Source organism: Aythya fuligula, chromosome Z (assembly GCF_009819795.1).
Source record: "Aythya fuligula isolate bAytFul2 chromosome Z, bAytFul2.pri, whole genome shotgun sequence".
NCBI classification, from domain to species: Eukaryota; Metazoa; Chordata; class Aves; order Anseriformes; family Anatidae; genus Aythya; species Aythya fuligula.
The window spans coordinates 2,323,144-2,346,183 of NC_045593.1; the positions used below are offsets into that span (position 1 = coordinate 2,323,144).

The 23,040-nt window shown below is 54.7% G+C and overlaps 1 protein-coding gene across 5 annotated transcripts in view; it reads right to left on the minus strand.

Moving 5' to 3' along the window:
- Positions 1 to 825: 825 nt before the first annotated feature.
- Positions 826 to 23,040, minus strand: part of CTIF (cap binding complex dependent translation initiation factor) — a 119,868-nt gene continuing 97,653 nt past the window's right edge. For all 5 annotated transcript variants that reach the window (XM_032206247.1, XM_032206248.1, XM_032206246.1 and 2 more), the window contains 3 exons: positions 14,116 to 14,271; positions 3,576 to 3,629; positions 826 to 2,266 (listed from right to left, as the gene is read on the minus strand). In XM_032206247.1, the coding sequence (XP_032062138.1) occupies positions 2,051 to 2,266; positions 3,576 to 3,629; positions 14,116 to 14,271 (426 nt within the window). In that variant the 3' untranslated portion in view covers positions 826 to 2,050. The remainder of the gene's footprint in view (positions 2,267 to 3,575; positions 3,630 to 14,115; positions 14,272 to 23,040) is intronic.

The following is a 23,040-nucleotide window of genomic DNA, read 5'->3' on the forward strand; positions in this document are numbered from 1 at the left end:
TCCCCGTGGGGCTGGGGAGGCCAAGAGCAAGGGCACGGCCCTGCTGTCCAACACCGATGATCCTGATGCAGTCCAGCTTCGTGCTAACACCTTCTGGCCTCTCTGCTCTTCTCTGGCAGTGCTGACACGGCTGCCGGGCCTGCATCCCCAGCCCACATCGGCCCGTGCAGACACGGGCTGCTGAAGCTCCTCTTTCCAGCTCCTTTCCTCGTGCTCCGTGTGTGGATTAGAAAATGCCCCCGTAGATCAACTCAAGAGAAGTTGAGGCTGTGCTGCACCACACGGCCAGGATGCTCGGCCCCTGTACATGTGCATGGGGAAGCCTCCTGGCCTCGCCGGCAGCTCCCTAAGGCACCCGAGATCGGGATGGCAGCGCGGGGTCAGGGCCTCCTCTGCTCCTCTCCCACCTCACCAAAACGAGCACTGGCAGGGATTTCGTGTGGATATCATCATCAGCAGAGAAGTGAATAAGGAAACGCCAAGTCCTGATGTCTGCTGGTTGACATTCACTTGCCATCCACGCTCAGGGCACTTCCAGCTCCGCCAGGCGAACGCCTCCCCAAATCCACCATCATCTCCCCATCTCTCCCTTCTCCCCATCTCTCCCTTCTCCCCATATCTCCCATCTCCCCATCTCTCCCACCTCCCGTATCTCCCACCTCCCCTCTCTCCCACCTCCCCAGCACCCAGCAAAGCGGGGTCCCCCTGCTCCCACTTCACCCTGCTCCCTCCAAACACGTCCCCCTGCGCTCGGGGACACAGCACCACCTACACCAACCAGGGCACACAGCTGCCCCTGTACAATGCACACCTACAAATACTGGATAGGAAATGCAGCCAGTTAGAAGCCAGGCTCAAAACCTGTATTTTTGGCTTTTCATCGTTTTCCTCTTCTTTTTTTTTTCCCTCCTTTTTTTTGCCATGCACTTCTTGTCTTCTCTCTACTGGTTTCCCCAGAAGAACATCAAGTCTTCATTTCTCCGTTGCCCTGTACATTGCTAGGCCCAACTACAACGGGCCTGGTTTTAAACGTATTATTACAACTGTGACAGTAATTACAATAAAGCACTCTTTCAACGGAAACAAAAAAAAAAATACAAAAAAATAAATGGGTTATAGTTTAGTGGATGGGGGATGCGGCGGCTTGACCAGCCGGAGCAAGCGGCCGCAGCACCCCGCGTCTCTCGGAGCTCCCAGCTCAGGGCACACATTTTTCAGTTAATCTGCGAGGTTACTGGCAAGACGACTGTGGCTATGTTACTTCTACGGTGGCTTTTGGGCTCCTTAAAAAATCCTCCTCCTACTTCAGCATCTTCACGTAAACCATTTGTGAGCTCGCAGGAAGGCGTCGCCCCCGCGCCTCCGCGCTGATCGCAATTGTCCGTTCACAATAAAATAAAATAAAATAGAATAGAATAAAATACAAATGACCAAGAACAAAAAAAAAAAAAAAATAAAACCCAGTGCAAATAAGAAAGCCATCCTGCTCGCCGGCCGGCGTCCGAAGGGGCGGCGAGTAGACGGAGGGGAGGTGGGGGAGCAGAAAGTCGAAGACAAGAGGAGGGGGGGGGGGAAATAACGAAAGCTCCGCTTGACAAAAGCCGTCAATTATGAGCGTCTGGTGTAGTGTGTGTCGCGCTTTGTCCTCCCGGGACATCTGCTGTGTGCTGTCTCCTGCCAGTTGGCCAGGGCAAGCTGGGAGGACGGTGTGAAAACAATACCAGCCCCCGCTCGGGCTCGCTCCTCCAACTCGCCGTCCTCTTTCTAAAGCCAAACAATAACCCGGCGGGACGCGCTGCTGCTGGAGCAATGATTTCATAAAAGAAACCCTAAAACAAAAACACGGCAGGGAAGAGGGGTGGCACTTGGCGACACAGCTGAAAAGAAACATGCTTCTCCCTCCCCACCCCACGAACGTATTCTCGAGCATGCTGGGGTTTGTCTGCTTAGGTATTTAAATCAGAAAGGCGCTCGCCGGGCCGCGAGAGCCGGATCCCGCTAAGGTGCATGTCTCCTTCTCGCCCCTTCCCACCCCTCCCTGCCCTGCCCCTCAGGCCGTCAGTTTTTGGATTGTCTTGTTGTAGTACTGCGTGATGGTGGGCGTCAGCGGGTTCCAGTTGTTGGCGTGCAGCTCGATGACCTCCAGCAGGAGGGACCGCGTCAGCATGGACTCGGAGGGGCACAGCATCTTGTCGCGGGCGATGGCCAGCAGCTCCGTCATCATCTCGGGCAGCTGCTCCTCCAGCAGCCGGCCGGTGCTCTGCAGCTGTCGGGACAGAGGGGTCACGGGCGGCACGTTAAAGCTTGTGCTGCCGCTGTGTTTTGGGGCGGGGGGGGATCCTCCCGCATCGCTGCTCGGCACCGCCGAAAATGAGATGCTGGCAGGAGGGCAGCGGGACGCGAGCCGACCCCAGCAGCAGCGAGGCAATATTTACAAAGTAGGGCTGTTGTCCAAAAATATGCAATATGCAGCCTGCTCTTATTATTTTTTTTTCACCCACGTTTCACACTCCCCCAGCTTTCCCCAGGCCGGGCGATGCTGGGATGCTGCTGCTGGTGAGCTCCCCGGTGCTGCCCAGAGCCGCGCGCTACGGGCGAGGATTTCGAAAGCGCTCGCCGTAGGAGTGAGTGGTTCAGCTCCCGCTGACTTCAAAGGCGGCAGCACCGGGCGCTTTTGAAAAATCCCACCTAAAAATCAGGCTATTGTCAAAACAAAGTGCGCGCTGTGATGTGGTATCCCTGCCTCTTACCTGCTCCCTCATTTACGCGCTGATTCACAGCTGCCAGTGACTCCCAGTCATTAATCTGACTAAGCAGGGCTCTCCTGCATGCATAACAAATCCTGCCTGCCCTCTGCACAGCGCCTGGCTCTGCAGTTCTACCTGTCGCACCTCTTCTCCGAGTGCTTTTCAAGCAGAGTAAGCCCCAGAAAGCCCCACCTCAGAGCAGAGAGCACGAGGCCTCCATCACCCGAGGCTCGTGGGGCATCAGGGATTTATCGGAGAGCTCTCTGAAGCCCTGACCTTAAAAATGTAAACTCTCCTCTTCAGCCGCCTGCTGCTTTGCTCAATTTCAACCATCCAGCTGCAATTTTGCAGCCTACTTCAGCCTCTCTCTGCAAGGCAAGCGCCAGTCCCCACAGGCCAATCACTTCCAAAAAGCAAAGCTAATGAAAACTTTGCAATTCCACTCCTGCTATATTTGTGCCATCGTTCCTCTGCAAAGCTTTCTGAGCACACCGAGCCTCTCTGCGGGAGCCACTGCACGAGCAAAGGCAGTGTGATAGGATTTGCTCCAATACAGGTGTTTTTGCGCTTAAAAATACCACAGTGTGAGATCTGAAGGGATCTGGAAGAGACTCAAAGAAATAGGGATGACAGGAATTAGTTTTGTGGTGGGACCCCAGTGAGCAAATTTGGTTGCACCCATTTGCACACATTGGAAGCACAGTGACAGAGCCTCCTCTCTTATCCCGTGGTGCTGTCTTTAGGATTTGGGTTTAATGCAGCTGGGTGACGTGGCTCTGGGTTTGGGGATGTGCAAAACCAAGGACAGAAGGGGCAGAGCTTCCCTACCTCCATGGAGCAGCAGAGCACGGCGTCCTCCTTCACGTCCTGAGATTGCAACAACTGCAAGAGAGAGGAGAGAGGGGGTGAGTGGAAACATGCAGCCTCCCCCTCCCTCTGGATCCTGTAGATGAACAACTTTCAGGATACATTTCCATTAGTTTAACAACGCTTTTTTTTAATTCCCTCAGCAGGCAATGGCAAAATGCACTCGTTCCACATACGTGGCCAGGAAACACAGCCCTCGGATGGCCGTAGTGCAGGAGCTCAGCCTGTCCGACCCCACAAAACAAGGGGCTGTGAGCGAAAACGGAGCAAAACCGCACATATTTTTGCTAGCACACGCTTCTTTATTGTCATCTTTGCTTTCTGACTTTGTTGTGCAGATGAAGAGGCCGTTTCAGGCTTTCTGCTCAAACCACAGAGATAAAGCAGGGTTGTTTGGGTTGTTTCCCAAGCAGATTCTCAGCAGGGAGCCGGGGCGCTGTGAGCAACGCGCTGCCGCGAGGTGCCTGATAAACCACAGGTGGTGGCACGCACTGAACATGGAGAAAATGGAGAAAAATCGGGAAAACTGACTTCACTAGTGTCTGAAATTCATCGGGGGGGGCAAACTTGGGAAAAGCGGCTGGACTGAGCACAGCTGCCCATGCACAAACAGCTCAGTGTAACCGGGTTTGCTCCCAAGTCACACTCCTTGGTTAACGCCGCAGCTCTGCTGCTCAGTCGTAGCCGTCTCTCCTTCCCACTCATTTTTTCCTCTTTTCCCTTCCTTTACAAATAAACGCTGGTTTGTTTACAGGCCCACAACCGCTGGAAAAAGCTAGGAGAAAAAGAGGTAATTCGGGGAATTCACACGGGTCTCAATAAAGTTTTGTCTTCGCTCTCTTCTGCTTCCCGCAGGCAGAGGTTTGTTTGCTTTGAAGCCGATGGTTACGGCACCTGCCCGAGCATGGGGGCCCGTCGGTTTTGTCTCACATTAGCCAAAAGTCCAGCCAGGGCTCCAAATACAGGCAGCAGTTTCCCCAAGTTTATCGTCCTGCTGAGTTGTTTGGGAAATGTTAGCTAAGCCCCAGCCGCACGCTCTGAGATAAGTTCTCACAAACAGCTCACAGATTCTTTGTAAAAACAAAACAAAACAAAACAAAACAAAACAAAACAAAACATGAGATTACTTTAAACCCAACAAAAAATATATATATTTCTACCAGGGAGAAATATAAACTGGCGATAACCCAAAAACATGTTCTTGGGGTATTTAATGGAGACTGGCTTGTGAGCGTGCAATGGAGCAGGGCTGCAAGTTAACACACACTCATCTGTCCTGTTTGGTAGTTGTTAGTGAGGCAAATAGCATGAAAATCACAGCCAGAAACGTGGAGGTAGAGCAAGCTAACAGGAAGAGGGCTGCAGAAACTGATGCTCTCCTCCCATGGCTTCACGCAGACAGACTCAGTCTGTAAATCGGGGGATGATTTTCTAACTGCTGAGGCAATTAGGAAGGTCCCATTGTGTCCTGATTCCTGTCCTTCCTCTGCGGTGTTCTCCTCGGGTGACCCTGCTCTGCCCTGGTGGGATGTGGCCAGGGGCAGCTGCAGCTTCACTTTGGGCTTTCCTTGCCCCGGCTTCCCAGCCACGGGGCTGGGACGCTCTTGCCTGCTTCAAAAAGTGGTCGTGTGGGTGAGTCAAAGACTGTTTGATGCGCAGAGATTTGGCTAAAGGGGAAACTTGCCTTATTTACCCATGGACAAAAGGAGATGTCACTCCCTGTCCTGCCGGGATGTCCCTGGGACAGCCAGGTCATGCCATCAGGGCTGTGCCAGGACGGGCACTCCTCAGCCACCAGGGACACCACGGCCCTGCGGTTGTGGCTTTTGCATGCTCCAAACCCTACAATCGTAATCTGATTTATATTTACTCAAAATACCTTGATGCTAACAGGCTATACCTATTAACTTAGCGCTCCCACACCGGAATTATTATTTATTTAAGTGTCTATAGCCGCTCCTCCCTGCTGCGGGGATGTGCCCGTGCCCCACCAGGTCTCTCTCCAGCAGGTTCCCACATCTTCCACAGCATCACACAATCACCTAGGTTGGAAGGGACCTCCACGATCACCTAGTCCAACCTCTGAGCTAACAAATCTTCAGCCCTGGCTGCCCAGCACGGGCGAGGGAGCTGGGGAAGGAGCAGGTGAGTGCTGCTCAGCCTGTAATCATCCCCCCGAGGCTCGGGCTGGCTGCGAGAAAGCTTCCCTTTGCTCTCCAGCCGGTTCCCCGTATCGGGCGAGCGAAAGAAGCAGTTCCTGCTGGAAAGCAGACAAAGAGTCTGCTCGATTTCCTAACAGCGGAGGCTGCATGCCAGAATCTGCCCGGCCGGTCATATAATACCCAGCCTCGGTTGCGAAAGGCTTCTCACTTTTGTTGCTGGTGCCGGACGAACAGCTTTGCAGGCGTCTCTGTGGAGGGAGGGCTCCTGCTCCCGAATTTCTGCGTCCCGCTGGGCGATGGGTGCTAAATGTCTTGGTGAAAATAAACCCGAGGGGCTGTTCCTGGGAGTGCAGGGGGTAGCAGGAGGATGGGGATGGCACGGGGCGCAGGGCGTTCATCCCCCAATTCCTTCCTCTGCTGAGGGAAGTGAGTCCTTGCAAGGGGATGTCCCATGGGATGGGTACGCAGCAGTGCTCGAGGGGGCAAAGAGGCCCCAAAATTTCAGCTGGGCTTCACCACAGAGAACTGGTCGGCTCCCTCTGAACGGCAAGGGGCTCGCATGCAGCTGGTGCAGACCACCAGGAGCCAGCCATGCGATCCAGCCGCATATACCGTGGTATATACAGCATATACCACTTTCTCCAGAGCCAGCTGGAGCTGCAGGGAGGCTGAGGTGCTTACACAGCACTCCCACGCCACGAGCAGGACGGAGAACCTGCCCTGCAGTCCCTGCTTATCGCCAAACCACGCGGGCTGGATCGTGCTCTGCAGCTCTGCCCACCGGGAAGGGCAGTGGGAGCAGCCAAACACATACAGAGCCCCCCACGGCCACAGCACCATTCCTCCTGCGAGGCACAGAGCTAATTAGAGCTGCCCAAAGCAGCTGCTGGGGGGCTCACGGCACCGCTGGGATAGGGGTCCAGGTCTGGCAGCCCCCTCCTGGAAGCCCCACGTCCTGCTGGATGGATCCTCCCGGCAGCAAAAGCCTCCGCAAATTAGGGGCTGCGCTTCCCGGGCTCTCCGCAGAAGGACATCAACAGCAATTTGCTGCTTTTCCAGGGGCCCCTTATCGACCTCCTGTCGCAGGGCTTTAAGGAAGATGCCTGCGATAAGAGCCATGTGCCTCCTCTGCTGCTTCGCACGGAGAGCCACGCACCACGTGCAAAGGAGATTGTCACAGCTCTCCAGCTTTCTGATTGCCACTAGGCACGGGGCGGTGAAAACAGCCAAGACTGGGGAAAATGCAGAGCACAAACGAGGGTGTGGGGGATGAGTAATTAGAAAACAACCTCCCAGCAAGGCCAGTTGCAGGATTTCTACAATCTGCTCCCATCACAAGTATCAGTTCCCTGATCCTGGGCATCGGCGTCAGCCGGGCTGACCCTGCACCCCCCAACAAACTGTGCCTGTGCCAATTTACGGGGCACCAAATGCCATGCAGGGCATGCCCTGAGCTAGGCACGTCAGGGGAGTCCAGAATCTGGTGAAAAACCGAGTGAGAACTTGGAAACAGAAGACCTTTTGGAGGCCACTGCCACAAGCAGCATCTGCTCTGCTGAGCCATTTGATGCTGAGGTTGCCCAAAGGCGAGATGTGTTTGGGGAACCTTTCCCCTGTGGAGCTGGGGGGATGCAGCAGCCTGTCTCATGAGACCCTTCTCACCCAACTCTTTGCCATCCAGCTTTGAGCTGTCCCACTGGAAATGGTCTTTGTCCCCGTATGGCCTTCTGCTCATAAGGTTTCAAGCCCCCTGAAGATGCACAAGGTGCCACCAACCCTTGTGTCTCACCTAGAGGTCCCTCTTCCCAGATTCCTGACAGGGACAGCCTGGTCTCAGCCCCCTAGAGAAGATGCTGATGGCAATTCACACTTGCTCTGTTAGGATGAGGCCACCAGCACAGGGCACTGCTGGCCCCATGAGGAGCTCTGGGCTGGATCTGCTGGTGCTGGCACAGCTGCCGTGTCCACGCGAGGCTTTTCCCTAATGTATTTGGGACAATTTGAAGGAATTGGCTTGGTGGCACCTACTTGCCTTACAGGGATGTGCTGCTTTCAGCCGAGGAGGAGACTTGTGTTCTCCTATTACCCAACCAGAACTCCCCGGGAGGATGGTAAGCAGAGATTAGTTTGTTTATTGCATCAAGTAAACCAAAATGCTGGTTATCCTCCTTGTCGGGCTCCTGAGGAACTCAAACAAGAGATACTTAACAGCAAATTGAATTAAGGCCAGAGGAACAAAACCCTGTACCCAGCCGTGGGAAACTCCTCCTACTCCTTTCCACTGCAGACAAGGGAAACCATGAAACATGACTCTCGCTCCCCGGATCTGGAACAGAAGAAGGGATTCCTACGAAGATGGAAACCATTAAAAGGCAATTACTGGAGACAATGACGAAGAAAACCTGGTCACTCACCAAGCCAGCCAGGCCAGTCCGGTGGCTCCCATTAGGCACCCAGGCTGGAGGTGGGGGCCCTGACCCGTGGGACCACCGGGGCTGCGTGAGGGGGACCCCGAGGCGCGCGGGGACAGAGCCACCCCGTCTGCGGGGACACCGAGCCACCCAGACGGCCGGCTTCATCCTGCCTGTCTGAAGACATAATAACCCTGGGAGCAGAGGATGTGATCTCATCCCAAGGGTCCGGGGAAACACAAAACGTGGAAAGAAAAAGCGGCGAGACCATCGCGCTTGATTGCAGAGGGCTCCACCCTTGCCCGCCGGACGCTCTGCGCTTTCCTGGCTCTTCTGAGGGCGCACGGCGGCAGACGCAAATAGTTGTGTTTACATCCAGCTGGAGGGGCCTCGGGAGCTAACAATGCCGGGTACGGAGGGCGAAAGACAGAAACAAAGCCACGCGAGGAGGAGGGACCATCCGGCGAGATGGTATCTCGCTCCGTTTCTTCCCCGACGCAACGGCTTCCTCTGCCCTCTCCGTGAGTCCCCGAGAAGTGGGGATGCTTCCTCACCTCCACTGTGGGGTGAGGGGATGCTGGTGGTCCCGGCCATCCTCCGTGGCCTCAGCTCTGCCCTAAATGCAGCTCTGCAGGCAAAGCTGCTCCGAACCTCTGCAAGTCAGAGTAACTGTGATGGAAGGCTACATGGAGGAGCGCAAAGCCCGGGCTCTGTGCATGGGAGCGCATTCTCTCCTTGGAAATTGTATCTCTGGCACGAGAGCCCTCCCCTATTTAAACTGTGCCACTGCGGTTTTCGTGCTTACCATTGAGGGCCAAACAAGTCCTGTAGCTTTCTAAGAAAACACATTTCTGTGCTCAAAACACTAAGCCGAGCAGGAGGGCTCCAACACATCGCAAAGACCTTGTTGGTTTGGTGTCCCTGTCCCTTCACACCTGCCCTCGAGGTGAGATGTTTCACAAGTGCCTACCTCAAATGTTATGGTCTGTCCCTGGCCAAAGTGGGGAAGCACAAACTGGAAAAAAAATCAATTTTCATCATGCCTAAAAGGTGTTTGTTCTCATGGTCTGAGGGGACAGCAGGGCGGGCACTGCGTGGGGACAAGGTCAGGCGAGGTGTCTCAGCTCAATGACTGTCACAGCTTTTTAGGGGTAATGACTGAACATTGATTTCCTCCTTTCTTCCCACCCCCAGTTCCTCCTCCACCAGGATTTATTTTGCTGTTATTTTCTCTGGTCAGGCCCTGTGGAGCTACCTGGGCAGCAGGGTGGCACGGGGTCAGGATCTGGCGTTCTCGGTGCCTTCGCCTGTACGATAAAGAGGCAAATCCTGTCTTGATCCCTGACTGGGAGCAAAATCTCAACATCCTAGCATCTTATTACACTGTCAAAGACCCTCTTTCGACTCAAAAGCTTGGTGCTTTTTAAAAAGTGAGAGCGATTAAAATAAAAAAAAAAAAAACAACCCTCCACGTTAAAAGATACAATTTTCTTTTCCAAACAGCACCACCCTCCAGCTCGTCTGGCTGCAGCCAGGAAGGTTTTTCCTCTCTCTTCCTCTGAAGGAGACAGTGAAAAGGCAGTGCCCTCTTGAAGTTCAGACGTTAATTACCGTGTTAGAATATTTTTCTAAATTACACAGTATGGCCCCAGGAGATAACAGGCACTGAGAGAAGGGAGGGGAGTGGATACCAGTCTGCATGCTGCACCGCAGACTCAGACGTGGGGGAAAGGCAATTAGACAGGGAGTATTTATCCTCCCTGCACCACCACCCCGAGGCTTTCAGTTAGCAGCGCGTACCAAGGCAGGGAAGCGATGGGACCGTGCCAGGATTTCAAACCATGCTGAAACGGGGCCGCCTCTGCCAGCCAGGCTGCAGGCAGGAGATGCTCCTGCAGAGGAGAAACTGTCCTGCCTGCTCTGCTCCCTGCTGATTCACCGTGCCCAGACCCTCTTCTGACCCTCGGGGTGGGCAATAGGGACTGCCAGGGGGCAGCTGGGTGCCCACGGGCCCCCCATCAGCAGGGATGCTCGGGTGACACAAGCCATGGAGCCCTCCCAGCTATAAGTGCCCCGGGATGAGGGGATCTCCATGGGCTGGTCCTGCAGCCGCAGCCTCCCGCACTCGTTAGTTCTGTGATTTAATGAGCCCGTGATGAGCTGCTTCCTGGGATCTGCTCTGAACCTGCCCCGGCAGCCCCATCTGATGCACCCAAGGGTGCCGGGAGCGGGATGGTGCCGGAGCAGGGCTGCTCCCTGTCACCCCTGCAGGTCCGCGACCGGGAAGATGCAACGGGAGAAAGGCAGATCTTCACTTGTGGGAATTACGGGCCCACCAGACCCACCTCAGGCCATGGAAACAACACGGAGCAAGTCATCTTCAAGCGTATTTCTGGGCACGTGAGGGAGAAGAAGGAGACTGGCATGGATGCACCTCATCATCTTGCTCACCTTCTGGATTTATGGACAGGGGAAGAGCATGGATGTCTGTTGCCTTGATTTTAGCGAGGGCTTTGGCTCTGCCTCCCACAGATTCCCATATCCGAGCTAGGACATCAAGGCTGGACAGCCAGGTAAGTTAAAGACAGGGTTAGTGTTTGGGCTCGGAGGGCTGTAGTCACTGGGTTACATCCCAACTCCACCTGGAGGCCAGTGACGAGGAGTGCCACAGGGTTTATCCTGGCACCTGCCCCGTTATCATCCTTACCGGTGACGGAGGAGGCGAGCAGCACTCCTGCAATGTCTGCAGGTGATCCCATTTGGCAAAGTGCCTCCAGGAAGCCCGGCACCATCGCTGCCTGGCACCTCTCGGGGTCCTGCAAGGCAGTTTTTCCACCTTCTCGCTCCAACTGCTGGGTGTAATGCCAGGCCAGTCTGCTGGATGGCGTGGTAAAGATCAACAAAATGCATCCAAAGCGGCACTCGGCACCGAGCACCTTGGCTGGGAGCTGCTCCTGCTGGCAGAGCACACGCTGGTGGGCAGCAGGGTGAAGGACCAGACCCAGCGAACAGCAGATGACAAATGGCATCGCTTATTATCTCAGCTCAAAGTTTACAGGGACAAGCTTGGCGTGGTTTTGGGAATTAAACCGAGGCCGGAGTGGGGAGACCACGGTGGGACATCCCTCTTGGTGAAGCCACCAAGTGTGGGAGTCAGGACAATTTCCTAAAAATGCTAACGTGTTTTCACTGAGGCAGACGATGGACCCAAGGCAGAATGTGGTCCTGGAGGATGTCAGCACTGCTCCTGCGTTAGGAGAGCCCGGGCAGCACAGCCTGGCCCCAGGGAGAGCCCTTCCCCAGGAACAGCTCCCTCCTCCAGCTCGCTCCTGGTTCCCCTGGGCACAGAGGGATGGACGGGAGGAAAGCTCTTTCTCTTATTTATCTTTAACCTCGACGCCTCATTATTCTTTGCACAAGCTCCCCAGACTTGATGGCTGCAATATCCTCTGGTTCTCACCCCAAAAAGGGCTCTCCTTTCCGCACTCCCCAGCTGCCTGCGCTGCCAGCCTTTGGGCTGGGCTCGGGCGACCCGTGCCCCTTCTCCAGCTTTAACCCCACACACTGTCGATCCAAAGCACCACACAAGCTCACCAGGCTCTCTCAAACCACTTCAAACCATTTAAACTCTTTGCATCCTCTTCTTACTTTTCCTGGCAAGCCGTCTTTGCCTCAAATCCCAATTTTGCCCCCGCTGTGAATACACCTTCCTCTCTGCCCACACTCCTCTTGCCCCCAAACCTCCCAGTGGTGAAATTGAAACATTTTTGGTTCCTGGGGGTTCAGCTCATGGGATGCCCTGTCCCTACCTTGGACACGGTGTTAATAAGCTTTTACTGGGGGGAAAAGGAAAGGAGATGGTGAGAGGAAGGTTTGCAGGGTGAAGGGAAGAGGCATTCCTGCTGCAGCCATCAGGCAACCTTCCCCTTCCTCTTGCTCACTCCCTTGCTGACCTTTGGCTCAAACTGCCAAAGCTATAAAGGAAAAGGGAAAAAAAAAAAAAGAGAGAAACTAAAAAGCAAGAAGAGCTGAAAGGACAGGCAGAAGCAGAGATGTTATCTCGCCCCTGATAATGATTTATCGTCAGAGGATGGGTGGATGGAGGCAGGGAGCGCTAAGTGCAGCTGCTGCAGCACAGAGGGAGCCACCAAGGAGGAAGGAATCGGGGCGAGGGGCTGAGATTGGACATGGGCACGTGTGTGCTGATGAGCAGGAAGGGGAAAAAGCCACCAAGAGTGCTGCTGAACCTCACAAACCCGTCCTGAGGCAATGGAGGGATTTCCATGGCTAGCGGCCAGCCACAAAGTGGCTGGGCCACAAGGACCAGCCCAGCCCAGCTTCATGAAACCCACCAAGGGACGTGTGTCCCCAGCGCCTGCTGAGCTCCAAAGGCACCAGCTGATGTGGTGTACCAGCACAGGAGAGCATCAACCCACAGCAAGGAGCCTGTCCCTGCTGCAGGACCTCACGGGATGGGGTCAGGACAAGCGGGGTTGTGCTGGCAGCCACCTCAGAGCACCTCTGGGTCCCGTTCTGGGCTGGCCTCTTGTGATATAATTAGCCGAAATGGCAAAAAAAAAGAGCAGTGTTGGCACAAAAAGCCAGCCCTGAGCCATCAAACGGGGAATGGCGAGAGTCAGGGTCCCAAGTTTATGCACTGCCTCTTGGTATCACCAATAAAAGCTTTTTATGGAGCTGTTCTGCAGCAGGAAGTATCCCCAATATGTGAAATTTGTGTCCTTTGGCATGTCTTTAGATCACCACCGTGCCCCCACGTAGCGGCCAGACAACGGGAAGGCCCGTGACAGCACGGCGAGGGCAGACAGGAATTGGGGAAAATCCTGGCAGAATCAGGGCTGGGCCGTGTCACGGCTGTGATGGGAAGCAGGGAGGAACGGGGGCTCTGCCAGACGCCAGGATCTTCCCAATGAGGTGACACACACTGCTGTGGGCAGAGATTTTGGGGAAGTTCCACTATTCTTAGCACCCCTCTCCCACCTCCTCGGCTGGACGTGTGTGCCTCGCCACGGTGCCCGGGCGCTTTCTCACTGCTGCAGTCACTGTCTGTGAGCTCTGCCCACAGCGTCGCTGCGCAGGCAAGATGTTTACAGTGTGTTTGCATTCAGAGAAAACTTTCCGTGCATGCAGAAAGTCATTACTGGCAATTTTTTCCCCTCTCCCTCTCCTTTCCTTGCCCAAGGTCCAGCAGGGAACTTATTTTGCAGCGAGTTATTTATGGCCCGACAGAAGTGCTACTGACAATTTGAGACTCACAGCTCCAACCCCGGGCGATGAGACAGACTTCTGCCTAAGGAAGTCCTCTGCAGGCAGCAGCAGGAGACAAAACCACCTTGGAAAAGAGCATGGAGGAAAGTCCTCTCCTGCTCTTCTGAATGTCAGCTTTGGGTTTCCTTTCCCGTTTGTCCCCTGTGAGGTTTTTGCTCCCAACCTGGACCACGCTCACCTTATCCATCCCTGAAATGTCCCCAGCCCCGATGGCAGGCTGGGTTTATGCTGCATTATGTGGTCTCCTATGTCTTTATTCCCTCTCTCTTTCCTCCCCTCAGTCCGTATCATCTATTCAGTTGGCTTCACCTGCTTTTAAGAAGCTTTCTTAGCTCCTTCAGTGGGGATTTGCAGTGGTAGGATTTGCCAAACTCCACGTTGGGTTTGCAATCCCAACTCTTGGGCTTTGCAAACCCTTTGACAAAGGGATCCTGCATGTGCTGGAGCACCTGCTTTTCTTTAGCAGAATCACACCGGGGAGGAAGAACCAAGTGTCCCTGCAGGCACCAGCACTTTTGGGGCAAGAAGTGTTCATGTGGGTAAAGCAAACATCTGGGAATCACACATATCTACAGGTCACGGGCACTGCAGCTCAACAGCTTGTCCCGAGGGGGGAGAAGGAGAAAACCCCGAAGGCATTACCTCCCTGAGGCAGGTATAAATGGGGCAGACGAGGACTCGGAAGGGCTCTCCGGTGCTGCTCCTCATGGTGCCGAAGACCTCGCAGAGGAAGGTGATGAACCCCAGCCAGCGCTCCACGTCCCGCTGCTGCAGCTCCTCCCGCATGGTGAAATCCTTCTGCAAGAGGGACAGAGACAACGGGCTGCATCAGCACAACCGCGCTGCCGGGGGAGAGGCCACGGCCGTCTGGAGGCAGAATTAGGAGGAAATTGAAACTCAGGGTTGGGGGGAGGAAGACAGACAGGCTGACTCTGTAGTAAGAGCCGGGGGATTGCTCAACACCCGCGGAGTGGCTGGAATTTCAACACGGCCACGCCACCAGGAGCAGGTACCGTAAAAACCACGCCAGCCTCTGCTGTGACTGCCACCTTGCACGGGCCTGGGGACTCTTTGCCCTGTGCACAACCAAAATGGGATGAAAATGACCACAAGTGGCTCACACGCAGTGCCTGGGTGGCTTGGTGGTCCAGCATCTCCAGCAGGGGTAGCTCCGAGCTGGTGTCGGGCCGGGGGCTTCCCAACGCCCTGCCTGCTCCCTGGGGTCTCACAGCCGTGCCTGCCCGCCCAGCAGAAGATCAGGGGAGCACAGAGCTGATAGTAAAAGGTCACCCTGCTCCCGAGCTGATGGTTGCCATGACCAAGGATTAGGAGGATGACGTGATTTATGGAGCAACACCGGGAGCGAACGAGCAGGGAGGCAGCTGCCTCCCCCACCAGTCCTCCAGCCAGGGAGGGGAAAAAGGGTTTGCCCAAAAGCAGGATGTCAAGAGGGGTATGTGTGTGTTGGGAGCCTGTGGCAACGAGCGAGGAGGAACAGAGGAAAGCAAATAAAAAGCTTTCCAGAGGGCAGCACCACCACCATGTGGGATGGCACCGGGGTGTGCGCAGTGCTCGGAGCCCAGAGGTCTTCCCCGGGCTCTGAGCGATGCTGTGAAGCCTTCTGCAAGACGTCCCACATCAGCTCGCTTGTCTGTCTCCACAGTGACCCTTCCTTGGTGTTCAAAACCAGTAGGCACCAAGCAGGGGAAAGTCAGAGAGCAGGACAAGCTCGCTCTCAGCAGCCCGTGCTCCCAGCGCGGCTTGCACAACGTCTGAAATCCATCCCCTAAATAAATTACCCTGTATCTTTTCCATCTCGGTTTATCCCTCCTGCCCGAGACAAAGGCTTCGCTGCTCCAACCTGCAGCTGCACTCTGCAGGGATATAAAAGTCACCACACCAAAGACTGCTCTGATGGCCCGGACAGCACGGGGCAGCCGTTCCTTTTGAAGCACGGGCAAGCCAACCAACGCCAGGCAAACGCGCGATGCTTATTTTCATGACACCACTCTATGCATAGAAGATCCAAGGAAGGAGCTATTTATATGTTTCACTACAAAAGGAACCAAAAAAAAAAATAATAAAATAATATTTGCATATGCAGGAAAAAGACTTGTAAAACACCCGAGCCACTTATTAACCAAACGGCGATGACTAATTCCTCTCTACACCCATTTCTATAAGGCAGTTGCCCAACTGTGTCTGCGACTGAAATCGACCTGCAGACAAACACTGCCGGGTCTCCTCAGGCTCTCCGGGGGAGCTTGCACAGCTTTTCCTTTCGTTACTCAGCTGGTCCCAGGCTGGCGGTGGAGGGGAGAGGTTTGCCAGCTCAGGTTGTCACCCCAGGGTTACTGAATTGCTCATTCTGGAGTCTTCACTTGACATTTAATGGCCAAAAAATAATAATAATAATAAAAAAAATAAAAAAGAGAAATGGCATCCTGATTACCGAGCAATTAAAAAAGCCAACAAGAGCATCCCGTGCCCCCTAGCTTTGCCGAGGGAGTTCCTAGCTGCTTGGGATAACCACACCGGGCTTCAGGTGAGGAAAAAACCTCCCATATACGTGCCAGTCCCTCCATCTCCCCTAGAAGCAGGGAAAGCACCTTGGCAGGGGTAGGGATTTGGTGTTTTGGACCATGCCTGTCTGCAGGCAAGAGCTGGGCTCCCCAGGAGCCAAATTTCCACGGCAGCTGGGCTCTCCATGGGCATGGAGAGCAATTCAGCCAGGTCCCCCAGGAGCTAGCCACCGAAAGAGATGAGCTGGACCAAGGCAGTGGGAGAAGGGAAGAGCCACGGGGCTGCACAAGCAGGGACAAAACCCACGCCCCATGCTGCCACGGCCACCCCACAGACCTCTGCACCACAAAACCCCTCAGAAAGGGGCCGAACCCAGGCGGCAGAGCCACTGCCCTGCCCCGCCAACTTTATTTGCTCTGGAAATGCCTCCTGGAGTTATACAAAAATAACCTGTGGATTGGCCTGCCCCATGCTTAGGTGGTGAAGTCAGTGCAGTAAGCAAATTATCTTTCATCAGTTTGGCTGTATTTTTAAACACAAACTGCACTGCTAATTTGGGGGTGCCCCGGCCCGTAGATAAGCTGGGTGCTTTTACTGGGTGACCTTCCTCCAGCGCCCATCGTTTAAAATAAAATGCATTTATACCAGGTAGCAGGGCTGGCCTCGCTTCTCCTCCTGGTTTGGGGGAAGAGATCATTAGGAAACCGTGCGAGGAAGGAAACGTTTTCCATTAGGAAACAAGCAAGGGGTCCTGGAGCTGAAGCTCCTGCCGAGCCCCTGCCACCAAGGGATGCAGAGAATGCTGTGGCGTGGGGCTCTCCGCTCCTGAACCCAAATCAAAGCCCTCTCCTCATCTGGATGCACCTCATGCAATGCTATTGACCTCTCAGCCCAGGCATGGCATCTCCTAAAGACCCGAGGAGAGGAGAAAAACCCCTCCTGTGCTCCTCTCCCAGGCAGGACGAGGGGCAGCGCTGCATTTTGGCCCCCGGACCTGAGCCCTTGCTCCAGCACCGACAGCTGCAGCCAAAACCCATCCCCAGGAGGGGTTTTGCCACACTTTTTTTAAAAGGTGAGTCCCAAATAACTCTGCCCCAGAGCTGAGCACACCGACGCACGGCTGGCTGTGTCAGCAGCGAGCTGGAGGGCAAAAGTTTACCAGGGGATAAAAATGGGAGTTAAATTTAAGCATCACCACCTTCTGATGGAAAAAAAGACCCACACATTCGGGCTTGTTGCTCTGTAAACACAGGGCTCTTCCTCTGGCAGCTCCGCTGTTTACTCAGTCATTGTCAAGGAGGCAGGAAATACTGAGTCAGGAACGAAATATATACAAAAAGAAATTCATAATGCTTGGGTATCGGCGATCGGCGCTACATAAAACGCCGAGAGAGGCTGTGCTAAGTGCTTGGTGTGGCTGGCAGCGTGCTACGAAAGGTTGGAGCCTTAAAGGGATGCGTGGAAAGGGCCTGAGATGAATAAAACAGGTCCCAGGGGCTCCCAAAGATGTCTGCTCCCTCCTGGAGAGGGATGCAATTTAAATAATTCTTGCACTTTAAGTAATTTTTCCACTTTGGTCCCGGCTTGGGTCGGGCTCCAGAGCAGAGCTTTGGTTTTGGGGGAATAGAGCCCGGCTTGATGAAAGACAAGAAGGAGAAAAAGAAAAGCAGAGCTCACAGCTCCCGAGCAGAGGGCAGGGCCTGGCAATAGCAGCGCAGGAGGCTGAGATTTATTTCGAGTCCTGCGTGGGCTCCCATCCCCTCTGCACCCTGATTTCTCGGCTGGCGAGCGGGAACAATTTACTCATCTTCCTCTGCAGAGCGCTCTGGGGCGTGTGACTGAGACATGCAAATTGTAGCAATTATTATTGCTCCAACAAAGGCGCTATTGACATTTAAAGCAGATAAACCCTTCAAATTACAGATGACACTCTGCACCCAACCTTGCAAAGGTCTGGGCTTCACCCAGCCATCAGGCATTTCACTCCCACGGGCTTTCATCGCGGCGTTTCCTCGAGCTGGATCGAGCAGGCACCCACCTCTTCTCGGGCAGCTTTGGCAAGGGCAGAAAATGAAACCGGGGGCCTTCAGCGTGGACCTGGCTTCTTCTGAACTGGAGGACAGTCCTAATGTTGGTTATTCCTCCTGCATGGAATTGGGCAGGAAGGCGAAATGAAGGCTGGAAAACTCCCGGCTCTGCTGAAGGTTTGCTGGGAGATGCCCGGCGAGCTCCCAGCACCAGCAACATCCAGGAATTTTAAATTCCTCAGGTTTTTGGGGTACCTCTCCAGATAATCACAGACTGCAGCCAACAGCAGCAGGGGGTGCTTCCCATCTGCATTGCCCAAACAACCCCGGCACCCCAAAATGAGGGGCTGAGGGGTCATGGAAACCCGTGCCCCCTGTCCCTCCGCCACCCCTCCTTCAGGTCCCAAACCCGGGACCACCTGCCTGGTGTGGGTGTCTCACGGTGGCCTCAGCAAGGCTCGCAGCTCCTCGGTTAATTATTAATTTGGTCAAGTTTTACAGCACCCGAGGGGGAGCCTAATAATGGCTCTGCAAACAGAGAGGCATTGCTGTTGATCTGGTAGTTGCTGGAGATCCTGGAGCACCGTCTGGGTGGATGCTTTGGGGGGTGAAGCAGCCCTGTCTGGCCACGAGGAAGAGCAAACAGCATTCAGCAGCTGTCCTGGTGTAAGAATCTCCCCTGATGAGCCTTTGGAGGCTGCCCAAATACATCCCCTACCTTCTCCTTTCCTCTCGAAGGGAGAAGGACCAGCACTGAGACACAGACGCTGTGTCCCAGGGCTGGATTTGAATGGCACAGCATCCCATTTCGGCCACGAGGCATCAGCCTCATGCCTTGCTACTGCAGGAGCATTTCTGCAGCCAGTTTCCAGGTGGGATAACGCCAAGAGCACAGACACCACGGAGGTAGATAGAGAGGAGAGGTGGGGGCACGATTGCTTCACCAGAGGTTGTTAGCCAACACCAGAGCTGTCTTCCTCCTTACTTAATTTTCTCTGTCGCCTGCCTACCCAGCAGTTCGTCACTGCTGCTGGAAGCCCTGCTTCTCCCACGAGCCTGCACCCGGCTGGGACAGCTCATCTGCAAAAGGAAGGTCTCGGTGATGCTGAGACACACAAATTAATTGCCTCGATGGGCTGTCATCAGAGCAGCCGGGGCACCCGTTTGGCCTGACCCTGCAGGACACCCCACGGAGATGCCCCTGGGATATTTCGGAAGAGCCTTGCCATGGGTTTCAGTCCCCACTGCTCCATGGAAAAAAAATGGACATAATTCTGCCCAGCAAGCATAGAGGGACTGCTTTGAATTGCTGTTCTGGATGGTTTGATGGGACTCCTCCAGCCCTCCTCCGTGCCGGGGTGAGGTTGGAGCCCCAGCACCATCCCTGGCATCTGCTCAGGGGCCACTTCTGTGCCTGAAAAAACACCCATGCGGGTGGTTTTTTGTTTTTTTTTTGGGTCCAGCTGGAGCTTGCCAGCAGGCTGCATCCTTATTTTAAGCTCCACGCGTGCGACGTGGCCCCTTGATAACGCAGAGGTGCCGAGGAGTCTATGGGGACGGGCCAAGCCTGCAAAGAGAGCCACGAGCACCGCCAGTGCCACCCTGCCACGCTGCTGTTTTGAGGCTTTTTAGGGCTTTCTGCCTCATGGGTGCACCCAAAGCCCGAGCTGACCTGGTGGCACGAAGCCGTGAGCTCGATGCCATGAGCAGCCTGCATCACATCCAGCAAACCCTAAAGCTCGGGTGGTTTGTGCCCCTGCTCACAACCCCAAAAACCTCAGCAGGTATGAGGGTCTGGGGTCTCCAAACAGCCCCGTTCTCCCCAAATGGCACAAAATTTGGTCATAAAAGTTAAAAAAAAATTGCAGAAAGGCTTGGGAGCCCACAGGCAGCCAGATAGCTTGGTCTGAGGATGGGGTTTTGGGATTTTCCCTCTGCCTGCCCAGAGCCTGAACCGCAGGGCGAGGGGGGAAGCGGAGGGGACGGGGTTAACAGGCTCCCGGCTGGAGATATTCGAGGCACCCGGGGTTCGTGTAAAGTTTCATGCCGGGACCCTTTTCTAAATTCTTTTGGTCATGGGAGAAAACACTGCAACTGTTTAGTCTGCAGGGAGGAGGTGGCTCTGGCCCAGCACAAGGACGTCGCTGAGCACACGCGCCAGGTCCAAGCACCCCTTATCTCCTTGGCCACCCGCTCCTCACCCGTCTCTCGCTGCCACGGCCAAGGGCACGGGCACGGACCCGTGGCACCAGCACTGGGTCCTGCTGGCAAGGCTGCTCGGGGCTCCTGAGCTGAAGTACCAGCCTGCTAAAAAGCGCCGCCGTCCAGCTCTGTTTACACAAAAAAATTCGCAGAAAATCTTTCTTAGGGGGTAATGTTTACAAGTGCTTTGAAGCCAGAGAGCTGCTGCTATAGGAAATGTTGTTTTGGCTAACATTTTTTTTTTTAAAAAGGATGTAAAAGGATCTGCTCTGCTGGCCCCCTGAAGCTGTACATACCCTACACGTGCTGCAAGCTGCCTGTCCGCGTGGGAAAAGCTGAGCTTACGGAAAGAGCCGGGCTGAAAAGCTGCAGAAAACATGAACAGCAAACCCCTGGGTGCCTCCAAACCTTCTGTCTTTACGGACAGGCTAGTGATTGCCACGGCACATTCTGCAGCGTCCTGGTGGAGCCTCTCCATACGAGAGCAGACATCAGGGGCCGGGATGCTGGAGAGACGTGTGGCAGCACACCTCACCCCTAGGAGCCAGGCAGGAGCAGAGGTTTTGTCTCCCCAGCCCGGCACCATTCCCCTACCAGCTCGGCTTTGTGCTCTGCATCCAGTTTCACTTCCTGGTGCTCCGGGACCGGAGGCGATATCGCCGTGCACGCTCCTCCCACCCCCTGTTAACGAAATAATGTGCAGAGCAAGTCTGATAAAAAAATAAGAAGGAAAAGTGGAGCAATTTATCACCGGGAAGGGAAGAGGAAGCAAGGCTGAGCACACTGGGTTTTGGGTGCTGAGGATGGGGGCAGCACGGGACGCAGCAGGATGTGTCACGGCGGGGTGGCATCATCCAAATGTCCCCTGCTTTCCTGTGTCCTCACACCCGACTGCTGCATTTTTGCACTGGTGTCAGGCCTCACTTGCTGGCCAGGGCGTGGGACACAGCCTGGGACACCTCTACCACATCTCATCCCTCACCTGCACGCCTGGTCCCATGGTCACTGCTGCTGGAGCGGAAAGACAACCCCAGGAAATTCCCCGTGCCACAAATGTTTAAGGCAAAATATCACCGGTGCTGCTGTGCTACAGGTTTGCAGGGCTGTCGGCTTGTCCTACAGTGCTTCTGGGGGGACAGCAGGGCAGCTGGGGGGGCTGCAGGGTGCTCCCCACGTAGAGCAGTGCCTGGCGGGGTGCTCACCCCAAGCCTCCGTCCTGGGGGTGCAGAGCCACTGCTGCCGGCTTGGAGCACCCAGGCTGGGGGGTCCTGGGCATCCTCACCCCCCAGCAATGCTGGGAGCAGCCTGGGGGCTCTCCCGGAGGGCAGCAGCTGCCGGGAGGTGTCCGGGGCTGCAGGCAGGCTGCAGGCAGGCAGCACAGCCCGCAGTCTCCACCTAGAGCCCGGCGCAGCCTCTGCTCCGCGCTGCAGCCCTGCGCTGGGGGCTGGACCCTGCCCTTGGTCCCTCCGGGGTGCCAGGGAGCATCCTGCCCCTGCCACCCTGCTCCTCCCAGCTGGTTCTGCTCGGAAATGGGAAGGTTGGAAGCACACAGCCTGATTTTTAATCCCTGGGGAAAGCGGGGCTGATGCTGATCCCGCTGGGACTGCACAGCTTGCACACACACACACACACACGTACTGTATGTATATGTGTGCACTAATTTAGAATTGCCTTCGAATTCCCTGGGCATAAATTAAACAAATCCCACCTGCCAAGCTCTGGCTACAGGGCTTTGCATCTAGCAGGGTCCCACCACCGTGCACAACACCAGGACAGTGCTGCCAAGATCAGTGCCGAAATTAAATGAAAATGCCAGTGCCTTTCAGCACGAACCGTGCATATTGGCTCAGATAAACAGGGAGCCTGCAGGAGAGGAGGGATTTCAGCTCGCTCCTCCCAAATCCTTGTGCTCAGCAAGGTAAGTGGTAATTAGAATCAGGTAGGTTGGGAAAGGCAATCAAGGTAATTAGAATTAGAATTGTCTAGGTTGGAAAAGACCATCCAGGTCACCAAGTCCAACCATCAACAGTCAGTCAGTTGTCCACACCTAATGCCTCAACATTTCTATCCCGAGAAAGGATTCAAGCTAAATTTTACTCATCTATCTTCTGCCTGGGCTGCCAGCAACAGGTTTATGAGCTTTGCCACCTTCCTGGCTAAACCCCTCCAGAAACATCCACCCTGAATGTCTCAAATCCATCCCAGCCCACCAGAACACAGGTGTGACCACGCCAAAACCCACAGGGTCTGAGTCAAGCTTTTAAAACCCGAGGGAAGCAGGGCACCGAACCACGGAAATGTCATTTTTCGGGCATCAGGAGGTTGCACTAAGGTGACTCATTTGAGTCTCTCCGAACAAATTTCTGCGTTTGAGCAAGCACCAGGCTGATGAGCATGGAAGAAGCCCTGTGTGGGTGTACAAGAGGGAATTTACAAGAGGATGCAACAGGGTCTGTAACACACAGGGCATGCCACTGGGTATGTAACTGGGTACGTAATTAGGTATGCAACTGGGTATTTAATTAGGTATGCAGTTGGGTATGCAATTAGGCATGTAACAGGGCATGCAGTAGGGCATGCAATGGAAATAGTCCCAGCCCCTGGCACCACGGCATCTCCAAAAACGAGGACACACCAGGCTTTGCCTCTGGGTGCACGTGTGAGCCCTGCAAGGGGCTGCGCTGGGCTCTGAGCAGGGATGTGCCTTTTCATTTCTTCTTCTTCTTCTTCTTCTTTTTTTTTTTTTTAAGAAGGTATCAGCCTTCTGTTTGATGTGTTGCTGGCCACGGTTGCTACGGGGAGCAGTGTACAATTA